The sequence below is a fragment of the Dasypus novemcinctus genome, chromosome 9, assembly GCF_030445035.2.
Source record: "Dasypus novemcinctus isolate mDasNov1 chromosome 9, mDasNov1.1.hap2, whole genome shotgun sequence".
Lineage (NCBI taxonomy): Eukaryota > Metazoa > Chordata > Mammalia > Cingulata > Dasypodidae > Dasypus > Dasypus novemcinctus.
In genome coordinates this window covers 114,177,850-114,190,099 of record NC_080681.1, presented here as the reverse complement: position 1 = coordinate 114,190,099, position 12,250 = coordinate 114,177,850, and the positions used below count along the sequence as shown (strand labels likewise).

The 12,250-nt window shown below is 52.3% G+C and overlaps 1 protein-coding gene across 5 annotated transcripts in view; it reads right to left on the bottom strand.

Annotated features, from left to right (window-relative positions):
* The window catches only part of KIF17 (kinesin family member 17), a 51,033-nt gene that overhangs the window by 37,512 nt on the left and 1,271 nt on the right, over positions 1-12,250 (bottom strand). For all 5 annotated transcript variants that reach the window (XM_058304236.2, XM_058304235.2, XM_058304237.2 and 2 more), the window contains exons 2-3: positions 7,800-7,946; positions 6,695-6,796 (exon numbers count right to left, since the gene is read on the bottom strand). In XM_058304236.2, the coding sequence (XP_058160219.1) occupies positions 6,695-6,796; positions 7,800-7,946 (249 nt within the window). The remainder of the gene's footprint in view (positions 1-6,694; positions 6,797-7,799; positions 7,947-12,250) is intronic.

The window sequence follows — 12,250 nt, the reverse complement described above, 5'->3', positions numbered from 1 at the left end:
CCCTGGCCAGGAGGTTATCTCCACGCCACCTGTCCTCAGAGCCACCAAATGTGAGCGCTAGAAAGGTCTACCCTTGTTTACCCAGGGTCAGAGGCGCAGAGAAAAGCAGCCCACTGCCCAAGGCCACTCGGTGGTAGTTCCGGCTCCTGACCCCTGGCCCACCCGCTCTTCAGGCCCTCAAGGGGTGGAGGGGGGCTCCCGCCACTGAATGCACCTGCACCCGCCACCCGGCAGCGTGTTAGCACCCAGTGCCACCACTGGCATTTTCCCCCAGACAGCCTGAAGCCAGTTGGCCTCGCTGGGGCGGGTGCAGGGGGCTGCCGGCCCTGGGCGCCCAGGGCAGGCAGGGAGGAGGGGAGGAGGACACCCCTGCTGCCCCGTGACCGAGTGGGGGGTGGGGCTCAGTGTGGGTCAGTGGGAGTTTCCCAGGTGGGAGAGCTGACGTGCGGGAGCCCCTCCCCGCGCCTTCCTGCCCCTCTCCCCCTCCCCCGGCTGGGGGTTGAGCTATGACTCAGCGGCACCAGCTCCAGGATACAGAGGTGGGCGGCTGCAGGTTCCTGCACAGAAAAGCCAAGCACTGAGTGTTTGCCAGGGAGCCCGAGGAGGCAGGGCCAGGGGCAGGTGCTGGCAGCTCCAGGCCTGGATGGAGACCCGGAGGGAGGGCGTTCGCACCTGAGTGGGCCTGGGGCAGCGTGTGGCCTGGGGGCGGGCACCCGCAAGGCCGTCCCAGCAAGGCTTTGCGGAATGAATGAATCAACTAACGAAGGGCCCTCCCTCTCTTAGAACCCCCTTACTGGCTTCTCATTGCCCCCACGGTTTTCTGTACTGCTGACCCCAAAAAATAGTGGGAGGAAAGAATCCGACCACTCAGATCCCCCAAGTCCTGGTACCGACGGGGTTACTAATAATTTGGTGTGTGACCTCGGCCAAGTCCCGTTCCCTCCCTGGGCTTCAGTGTCCTCACGCACACCGGGAAGGAGTTGGACTAGAAGCCTTAAGGACCTTTCAGCTCGGATTTCTAAGGATTTGTCCATGCTGTGAACCAATACAAAGGCTTGTCAAGCCAGCTGCTCCCTGGGGCCTGGTCTGTGTGTTTGGCTGTGGAGGAGTGGCCCATCCCAGGGGAGTCCCTCAAATGAGCCCAGGGCAAGTGGGGCTCTGGAGCCCAGCAGAGGTTTACCGGGGTTCTGCCCCACTCCCTGTGGCTGTGGCCTCTGGGGTCATGGAAAGTGTCCGACCCCAGTCTGCACGTCCAGGTAAGTGGCCTCAGGCAGGTCACCTCCTTCCCGGCCTGCTTCCCAGGTGGGGTATCTCCACAGCAGCCGCCTCAGGCGAGGGATGCTCCCGGCTCCCAGGCACTCTGGCACTGAGGGGCTGGGCCCAACTCCGAGGCCAGCTGATGGCCTCTTGGTGGGGGGGGGGTCCGTGCTTGCTGGATCGACGAGATGCTCCGGAGCTGCCCGCCGGCATTCTGGCCACAGTTCTGGGTCTGCAGCCCGCCACTGGCGTCTCCTTCTTGGACCAAGTCAGGCCCAGCCGGCACTGAAAGAGCTGCAGGCAGCAGGCATATGGGGACTCTTGAGAACACGAGGGTGAAAGGGGCCCGGATCTGGTCCAGCCCTGCCACGGCAGGCTGGGCAGTCCCGGCAGGTCCCTGGGCCGACAGGACCCCTCAGAGTCAGCTGGTTCTGCCGTCTTGGTGTAGCCCTCAGAGCATCTAACGGTGCTTTTTTTTAAATTAAATGACTTTTTTTCTTCCCCTCTCCTTCCGCCTGCTGCTTTTGCTGTCTGTGTGCATTCACTGTGTGATCTTCTATGTCTGTTTCTGTTTCTCCTCTAGGCTTCACTGGGATTCGATCCTGGGACCTCCAATGTGGGAGACAGGTTCCACCTCAGTTCCTGGTGTTTGTTGCGTCTTGCCTTGGCTCTCCCCGCGTCTCTCTTTTGTTGCGGGATCATCTTACAGCGTCGCTCGCTGCGCGGGCCTGGCTCACTGTGTGGGTACGCCTTTACAAGGAGGCACCAGGCATTGAACCCAGGTCCTCCCATATGGTAGACAGATGCCCAATCACTTGAGCCACATCCGCTTGCCATCTAACTGTGCTTTAATCCTGCTATGAAGTGAAGCTCTTCCCTTCTGAGTCCAGCTTTCCAGAGGCTGAGGACAATTTATGAAGCGTGTGCAATGCTCAGTGCCTGAGCCCCCACTAAGCACCAGTCCTCAGTTCCCTCTCCCGAGGGTGCCACTCTGTCGGATTCACTGCCCTTTCTCTGAATCCAGGTGGCCTAAAACACTCACACATTGAACACTTACTATGCGCCAGCACTGTGCTGACGGTGCACCCACATTGGCCCCCTCAGTCCCCACACCATAAGGAGGTCTCCTCAGGCCTGGGGAGCCCCCATGCCCACCCCCTTTCAAAGGGGAATGAGATTCCAGAATCTGAGCCCAGGAGCAGCAGTAAAATGGCATGGGATGGTTGAGACCCACGACCTTGAAGTCAGCCAGACCCAGGTTCACATCCAGGCCAGGCCACTACCACGGGTGAACCTGGAGCAAGTTCATTAACTGCCCTAAGCCCCCTTCCCTCCTTATCCCTAACTGGGGATATTGTAGTGACCCCACAAGGTTGCTGTTCAGATTACAGTCACAGCTCAGTAAATGGCTTGAAGAGCCCTTACAGGTTTTCAAGATAATCATTGAGATGTGAGACCCAGTGTAACATGGTATTGGTAGTTTGATAGTGTTTATGAATTACAAAAAGAAATATCAATTATGTCTGTAAACTGGTTGGTTCCTCTGGTGTGATAACCCTTTGATTCTATTAGATTCAGCTGAGCCATCTGATTAAATTATATTAAGATTAGCGCTCTGTAGCAGTTTGATATAATTGATGAATTCCAAAAAGAAATATTGGGTTATGTTTGTAATCTGATCTGTAGCTGGGCATGACTGAGTTATCGTTGGGGCGTGGAGTCCACCCATTCCCCACCCCTTGGTGGGTGGAGACTCACAGATAAGAGGCATGGCAAAGGACACAGTTGGAACTTTTGATGCCGGGATTTCTGATGTTAGAGTTTGATTTTGAAGACCTGGGGAGTCAGCACCCAGAGGAAAGAGAAGCCAGTCCCAGGAAGGAAGGAACCTTGAACCCAGAGAAAAGCAAGCCCCAGGAACATAGGAACCCAGGAAGCCTGAACCCTCACAGACGTCGTCAGCCATCCTGCTCCAAACAGACTTTGGTGAGGAAAGTAACTTATGCCTTATGGCCTGGTATCTGTAAGCTCCTACCCCAAATAAATACCCTTCATAAAAACCAACCAGTTTCTGGTATTTTGCATCAGCACCCCTTTGGCTGACTAATACAAGTTCTGATTCAACCATGTCATTAAAGTGCAACTCAGCATCGAGTCCCAGCCCCCTTGGGTTAATAAAACAGATTCTCACACAGTAGTAGATGCACAGAGAGGAACACGGGAGGAGAGAGACAGTCATCAGATATGGCAGAAGTCCCGGGAAGAGAGATGAGCCTGAGAGTCTACAGCTGACCTTGTGAAGAGACCAGAGCGGCTGAGCCTGGAAAGAAACAAGCCCCAGTGAGTGCGACCAGCCTTTCGCCAGCCTACAGTTGAGATCAGAAGAAGCTGGGACCATGGAGTCTTAACAGGAAGAGGAAGAGGAAGGCTGAATCCTTACAGATATCACTGCCATCTTGCATCAACACATGGCAACAGACTTTGGGTGAAAAAGTACCTCTTATGGTACCTTGAGTTGGACTCTTTAGGGTCTTGTGACTGTAAGCTTCCACTCCAGACAAGTAGCCTTTAAAAAAGCCAACAGAGGGAAGCAGATGTGGCTCAAGTGATAGAGCACTGCCTACCACATGAGAGGTCCCAGGTCCAGTTCCCAGGGCCTCCTGGAGAAGGTGAGCTGGTACAGTGGGCAGACACAATGAGCTGATATAAGAAGGTGATATGACAAAGAGACACAAAGAGGAAAGACGATGAGAGACACAACAAACCAGGGAGCTGAAGTGGCTCAAGCAACTGAATACCTCTCTCCCACATGGGAGGTCCAAGGTTCATTTCCCAGTGCCTCACGAAGACAAACAGACACAAAGAACAGACAGCGAGCACAAACAATGAGGGTGGGGGTGGGGGTGGGGTAAATAAAATAAAATAAATCTTTAAAAAAAGGGGCAACAGATTTCTGGTACTTTGCATCAACATCCCTTTGGCTGACTAATACAGAATTTGACACTTGAGAGTAGGATTGTGCTTTTGCAATTACCAAAATGCTGGAACAGTTTGATAAATAGGTTAAGGGGTATTTTTTTGGAGGAATTGTGAGATGCTTGACAGAAAAGGCCTAGATTGTTTTGAAGAGATTGTTGGTAGGAATGTGGACACTAAAGAGACTTTATTATGCCTTAAAGTAAAGAATGAAACTATATTATTGGAAACTGGAGGAAAGGTGATCTGTGTTTTAAAGTTGCAGAGAACTTAATGAGATTAACTCCTGATGTTTTATGGAAGTCAGAATTTGAAAATGGCAAGCCTGAACATTTAGCTGAAGAGTTTTTGAAAGTAAACTAGGAGAATGCAGCTTGCCTTCTCCTTGCAGCTTACAGCAAAATGCTAGATGAGAGAGAGAAGCTGAGAACTGAATTGTTGGGCACAAAGAAACCAGAAACTGAGTCCAGAAATTCTAAACCTCTGGAAATCAAGCCCCCAGACAAAAGTGTCCCATTTGAGGAACTCGCTAAAGATGGAACTTGTAAAACAGGGTTGGAAATGTAGTTATTCAGGAAAGACTTGTAGAAAGTCTTAGTCTGATGGCTTGGACGCCTGCTTCTCGCATGCTAAGCCAACAAGCTTTTTGAGATAGCTGGATGAACAAAACCACTGTCATCCTGGACTAAAAGGGTTATTGAGGGGAAATATGGAAAGGGAAACAGCTTTAAGAGGTAAACCATGGAAGCTGAGATCTGGAATTAAGATATCTCCTTGGGCCAAGAGACGAACCCTACCCACATGTACAGAGAAAGTGAGTTTGCCCCAGCAACTGAAGAGGGTGGATGTCCCTGCCCACTGTTCAGGGACAGTTTTGGTGCCCCAGAGTACAGAGAGGGTGGAGCACATTCTCTGAGGATTAGGGAGAGTAAGGTTGACACCCCATAGGTCTAAAAGGGGTGGAACTGTCCTCCATGGATTAGGGAAGGTCACATCACCAGCTCGTTGCTCTGAGAGGGTTGGGCCTGTATGCCAGAGTTTGGGGAGGATGTTACCTTCACCTCACTGTATTAGGGGGCTTAAGACTCTACCCCAAAGGTTAGGTAAAGTGTGGCTATCACCCCAACACTCTCAGAGAGTGAGGTTTGGAGATCAGTCACCACCCAGATGCTTGATGAGTGTGGAACCAAGAAAATGGCCATTGGGCAAGCCGGTGGAAAGGGTGGGCCCCATGAGGCCCCTGGGAGGAGAAACCGCCATCTTAAGAATGACTCTCAGACTTTGAAATCTAATGAAGGATGCCATGCAGGTTTTCAGAACTGTTCTAGACCCATGACTCATATTTCCCTCCCAATTTCTCCTTATGGCAATGCAAATGTTTATCCTTTGTCCCTTTGCATATTGGAAGCAGATAAATTGTTTTGTAAGTTTCAGGCGGGACTTTGCCCCAAAACCAACTGTATTGCTATAAACTGATTATGATGTGATTTTGTACTTAGCATTGCTACTGAAATAAGGTTTTTTCAATATTGTAATGTCTTTTTGGAATTCATAGGGCGAAGTGGAGCAGTTTGATATTGTTTATGAATTCCAATAATAGATAGTGGATTGTGTTTGAAAATTGGTCTCTTCCTCTGGGTATATTAGATTGTATTAGATTCAGAGGTTTCACTTATATTTGTTAAATCAAGATTAGGGCTTTTATTTGACCATGTCATTAGGGCATGCAGGGTTGCATTCCCAGCCCCTTGGTGGGGATAAAACAGACTCTCACACAGGAGTAAATGCATGGAGGAGAACATAGAAGAAGAGAGATGGCTCATTAGACTGGATCCTGCAGTGCCAGGAAGAGATGAGCCTGATAGTTTCCAGCTGACCTTGTGAAGAGACCACAGCTGCTGAGCCCAGAAAGCGACGAGTCCCAGAGAGATAGACTTATGTCAGCCTATTCGTGAAAACAGAAGGAGCTGGAACACGAAGCCTTAGGAGGAAGAGGAAGGCTGAACCCTCACAGAGACCAGCAGTCATCTTGCTCCAACACGTAGCAACAGACTTTGATGAGGGAAGTAACTTGCGCTTTACGGCCTTGTGACTGAAAGCTTCTACCTCCAAAGCAATACCCTTTATAAAAGCCAACAGATTTCTGGTACTTTGCATCAGCACCCCTTTGGCTGACTAATACACCCAGTTTTTCAAATGAAATCTTATACAAACTCCATTGATTTCAAGGGACAATACTGACACTGCCCCAGTGGAGGTCCAGCTCCCCTTGTGTGGTGGTGACGGTGGGGGAGACCCACTGACCCCTCCCCTGCACCATGGACCCCGAGGATATTCCCTCATTCCCTTCAGAAGCCCCCAGTTGAGGCTGAACTACTGCCACGCCCTCAGGCCACCCTCCCCACATTTCTGACGCCCACCTTCCCCGGGCGCCACCTGCCTGAGCCAGGTCTGCACCCACCTCCAGCTTCTGTTTGGTGTCAGTCCCCAGCAGGTCACGGACATCCTCATTGTAGATCTCCAGGTAGGAGGCCCGGACCAGGAACTTGGTGTTCTCTGCACACTGCGGGGAGGGACAGAGAGCGCAAGGCCACCTGCTGCCTGACCTGACCCCAGGACCAAGCTCCTTGTGGCCGGTGACCTGCCAAGGCCCTGGACTCCCAAAGGCAGGTCATAGGGGGAGGAGGGGGACGTCAGGGCAAGAGGGGTCCCCAACCTCTCGGGCCCCCTGCCTGCCTGGCTAGCTCTCCCCTCCAGCTCTGTGGACTCTCAGACTTCTGAGTCACCTCACTCTCATATGGCCATGTGCTCACTCCGCAGGCCCCGTGGGAAGGGAAACTGATACACACACACACACACGTGCACACACGTGTGCTCCTTATTCAGGTAGAGATACCGAGGCCACAGGGAAGCCTGGACCAAGCACCAGCCCCTGGGCTGATGCCTGGTGGCCACCCAGGCCCCTCAACACTCCTATGGGCCACTAATGTGAGTCCCGGGAGCAGGCCCAGTGCTGACGAGGTCCCAGTTCTCGCTGTGCCATTTCCCCGGTGCAGGACTCTGCATTGCCACGGAGGTCCCCAAGGCACTCCTGACCTGCAGAATGGACCTGGGACGGAATTCTGAGTCTGGTTGTGACCCGGCCTATAGGGACTCAAAGTCTCGGTTTCCCCATCTCGAAAATGGGGGTCATAGTTACCTGCTGGGTCAGTGTGGGGGTCCAGTGAGATAATTAGGCAAAGCCTGCCCCCAAGGCCTGGTCTCAGCAATCACTCAACAGAAGGGGAAGCTGTGATTGTCCCAGCCACATCCCAGGCCCCTTCTCGGGGTGGCGCCAGCCAGGTGCGATGTTGCACAATAGCAGGAGGAAACCACGGAACAGCGGGTAGGGTTTTCTCACTTTTAGGCTTTCCTCCATCACCCTTTCAGAGTTCGAGCCCGCCCCGCCGATCGCGGCCAGGTCCAGGCAGCCCCGATTTCCGCCTGGAGTCTGGGCTGCAGGTCAGGAGGGCGCTGGGCCCGGGCCCGGCAGATCAGCCCCACCCTTCTGCCCACGAGCCCCATACCTGGACACTCTCAAAAATGTGCTCGAAGGCCCTGGGGATGATGCCTCTCTGGGAGGGGGGCTCCGACAGGCCTTGCATGGTGAAGGACTTCCCGCTGCCCGTCTGGCCGTAGGCAAAGATGGTGCCGTTGTAGCCCTCAGTGACGCCCTGTTGGGAGGAGGCCCAGGGCTCACTGACCTACTGCGCAGACTCAGCAGTCCCTGCCCAGGGCCCCACCGCGCTGGACTGGGGGTGGGGGTGGAGAGAGGACCGAGACACCGGCTGTGCCCTCGAGGGTCTCACTGTCTGCTGGGGTAGGAGGGGGCGTTCCCCTGTGTGGTTAAGAGTTTGGGGCCAGGCCGCCCAGGGTTCAAACTGTCACCCTTGACTGGCTGGAGGCCCTTGGCTGGTCTGTCTTAGGCACACTGAGCCTCGGTTTCCTCATCTGTGATCAAGGAGACCACCACCTCCTTGTAAGGTTGTGAGGTTCCATGAGAATTAGCACACACATCGGCACAGAAAGTACTGAGCACCGTTTTTGGCCTACAGAGGCGTGCACTAAATGTCTGCCTGGAACGTGAACCAGTGGGGGAGACTGATGTGGACAAGTGGCTGTCATACCAGGCAAGTGGGGGTGTGTGTCGTGACAGAAGTTCAGGCAACGGGCAAGGAGAAGGCGGGCGTACAAAGGAGAAAGGGAAAACAGGAGGGTTGGGAAGAGTCAGGCAGAGTGTCCCATGTAGGCTGGAGCAGAACTGGGGAAGCTGAAAGCGTGACTCGGACTGTGACAGGCCAAGGGGGGAGAGCCTGGGCAACGATGCACAGGTGAGACGGTACACAGTGATGTACAGGTGAGATGTTACGGTCAGGTGGACCTTGGGTGAGGGGATGGGAGGTGACGCTGGGAAATAAGAAAGAGGCAAACTGGCTACCATTTCTGTACTCCATTCATTCATGCTTCCACTTGACGGGCACCGAGCTCTGGCTGGGGACAGAGTGGTGTACAAGGCTGACATGGTCCCTGTCCTCGCAGGCTCGGCCCACCTGTACTGGAATTCACTAAAGGCTTTTCATGACATCAACTGTTAATGGATTCCTTTTAACTTGGGGTCATCCTGAGCAATAATTCCTGTGAAATCACACCACAGGTTTGATGGGCTCCCTATTTTTTCTGCTTAACGGTAAGATAAGCAGGAAAGCATTGCTATTGAAATACAAGGCCCCTATCCTAAAGCTAATTCTCCACCTTAGCATCGGGCGAGGGGGTCAGATCATCCTGCATCAGAAGGGTGTGAAGGGCCCCCGCAAAGACCCACCCTGCAGGCTCCACCCGGCACAACCCGCACCCCCTCACCCCCACCCCCCTCTCCAGGTCACAGCTCCTCGGAAGGACAGAAATGCCGGAGCACCTCCCCCTTGTAGGAGGAAACCCTGGCCCGTGTAGGTTCCTAGTCACCAGGGGGCAGGGGCTCCCAGCTGTGGGAAGGGGCAGCAGCAGAGAGGCCACCACCCAGGAACCCAGGCACAGAGAGAGCGCAAGCACAGGGCGCCCCAGGAAGCACCTGGAGCGGCTGCTGGGGGGCACTTCTGCACAAATGTGGGGAAGGGATGTGATGTAAAAGTACCTATTAGCCACCCTGCAGAGCACACGGCCCAGTACCACAGCCACCAGCCATTAAAGCGCTAGAAATGCACCTGATGTGACAAACTGCACTTTAAATCGTATCTAATTGTACCTAATTTGCATTTAAAATTAAAAACGGAAGCAGTGTAAAATATTTTTCCATTAAACATGACTTTATTTCTGCATTTCATTTTAACCGTTGACACCTTAGAATCTGAATGGCGATGTGCCATTTGTATAAATGCTATTTGTATAAAATGCACACCAGAATTTGAGGACAGTATGAAAAAGAAATGTAAAATCCTCACTAATAGTTATTACAGGATAATAATTTGTACTGTTATATTTCATTGAAATGATAATGTTTTCAAGGTATTGGGATAAATAAATTATTAAAATTAATTTCACTTGTTTCTTTTTGCTTTGTAACATGAGCCTATTAGAATAGTTTAAATTATGTATATGGCTCTCCTTGGATTGCTACTGGGAGCTGTGCTGTCCAACATGCCACTAGCCACAGGTGGCTATCTGAGTGTAAATTAATTAAAACAAAATTAAATTAAAATTCAGTTAGTCACACGAACCTCATTTTAAGCTCTCAGCTGCCACATGTGGCTAGTGGTACCTGATTGGACAGAGCTGGTACATAGCATTCCCATCACTGCAGAAAGTTCTAGAGGACAGTGCTGCTCTAAACAGAAAACAATTTTACATGCATTTTAAAGCCAAAATGTAAGATTTCAAAAAAGCTTCCTGCAGGCATTGATATCTCCAGACCTCTAAGGGCCAAGTACACTGTGCAGTGGGTCCTACAGGGCAGCTGCTCTCCACCTCTGGCCCGGGTTATGCCATATTCACACTTACTGTTACTGATTAAATGAGTTTCATGCAATCAGCTGCTAACTGACTCCCTTTTTAAGTTGGTGTCACTCTCATCAATAATTACCACAAAATCCCATCACAGGTTCGATACGTGCTGTATAGTTTTTCTACTTCACTAAAATAAACCGGTAACTATTGAAACTTAAATGAAAAGCATCTCTTCTAAATAGCACTACAGCCCCTTTCTGTCCCTTTCCAAATGAACAGCTCTATGTCACATCCAGGGGCCGAGGTCGACGGCCTCCACTGCAGTGATGTCTCTGGAAACCAGGCTCACCCTCCCCAGTCTGCATAAGGGGGAAGCTGTAGCATCTGGCCACTGGTTGGGGGATGGGGGTGGCGGTAATCAGAGGCCACTCTAAGGCCTTAACTCTGGACCAGAGTAGAGTGATAGCAAAGCCACTGAAATGCACAGCACCCAGGAGAGGGAACAAGAGAAGATCTGGAACAGAGCCTGGATTTAAAGGTGGAGAAGGAAAAGGAAAGGGCAGAAAAGGGTGGTCAGAAGTGCTGAGCGCTTTGGGCAGCGGGACCTGAAGGGCAGGCCCTGGGTAGAAGGCTCCCTGGAGGTGGTTTTAGGGCCCCAATGCAGCAGCTGCTCCCGGCTCAGAACCGCCTGAGCGGTGCTTTGCATGTGCTCTGCAGGCTGCTCACCGCCTGGGAGGAGCCGGACAGGGCACGGGGAATGGGTGCTTCATCCCTAATTTGTCCTGTGACTCCCCGGGCTTCAGTTTCCCTATCAGGAATGATGATTCCTGCTCCACATAAGTCCACGAGGCTTTGTGATGATCTAGTGCCACGTGCTGGTCTACCTGGAAGGCCCTTCTTTCCACCTTGTAACTTGGCCAACTACTCTCATCCTTCTGAGCCTCAGCTTAGACATCACCACTTCTGAGAAGTCCTCCCTGACCTTCCTCCCTCTCCCTTCCAGGTTTGGTAGGATTTCCTGTGCTGCCAAATTCCCAGGCCTCTCCACACATTCATCACCCTGGACCAACACTATTAGTTTACATAGCTGCTTTTCCACCTGACCGTGAACTTCCTGAGGGAGAGTCCCTGTCTCTTTGGCCACAGCGTTTCCCATGCCTAGGATGTGACCTAGTATGGAAATGTTACTCAGTTAGCTGAATGAATGAATGAATGAATGAAAATGAGTGAATGAAAGAGAAAGAATGGCTGCTGTGTTGAGTGTGAGGCTGTGTGATATCCAGAGGCTGACCTTGGGGGAGAAGGAGGAGCTGGAGGAGCGATTTGACAGGGTAGTCATTGTGTCCTTAGCCTCCCCCTCTGATAAGGGAGCCTGGCTCAGGAGCCCCCTTTCAGGATGAAGTGGGGACCAAGACCCCACCTGATGAGCAAAGCTGAGGGAGGCAGGAAGGCCATGGAAGAACACAATTTTCATATCTCCCAAGAGTCGACTCTGAACTGAAGGAGCAAAGGTGTTTAATCTGTGGGGACCCAAGGAACAGGGCCGGGGCCAGTAGCTAAGCTTCCTGGGGCAGACTTTAACCTAATATGCAGCAAGGCCTTCTGAGAGCCAAAAAACCATGGTGGAATGGGCTGCTTTGGGAAGAAGGAGCTCCCACCATGGGAGACGTGCAAGCAAGGGGCTGGTTCTCCACTTGGTGGAGAATCAAGGGACACAGAGGGGAGTGATTGGATCAGATGATCCCTCAGGTCCCTTCCGGCCTGGGAGTTAAGGTTGGGAAAAGCCTGGCCATGCCCAGGGTCTGGGGCCACCCCTGGGAAGAGCCATCCCTTGTCCCCTGGGCATCAGCTCCAGTCAGGTCCTGCCACTGGGGAGCTTTGGGCTTCAGAACACATCAGTCCTCCCAAAGGGTTCTGCCGACTTGGCAGAAGAGACCTGCCAGCCAAAGGAGGTGTGCCCAGGGATGGGGACTGGCCTGCCAGCACAAAACAAAGAAGGTTCCATGGTCAAATGCGCTTTGGAAACACTGGCTTAAAT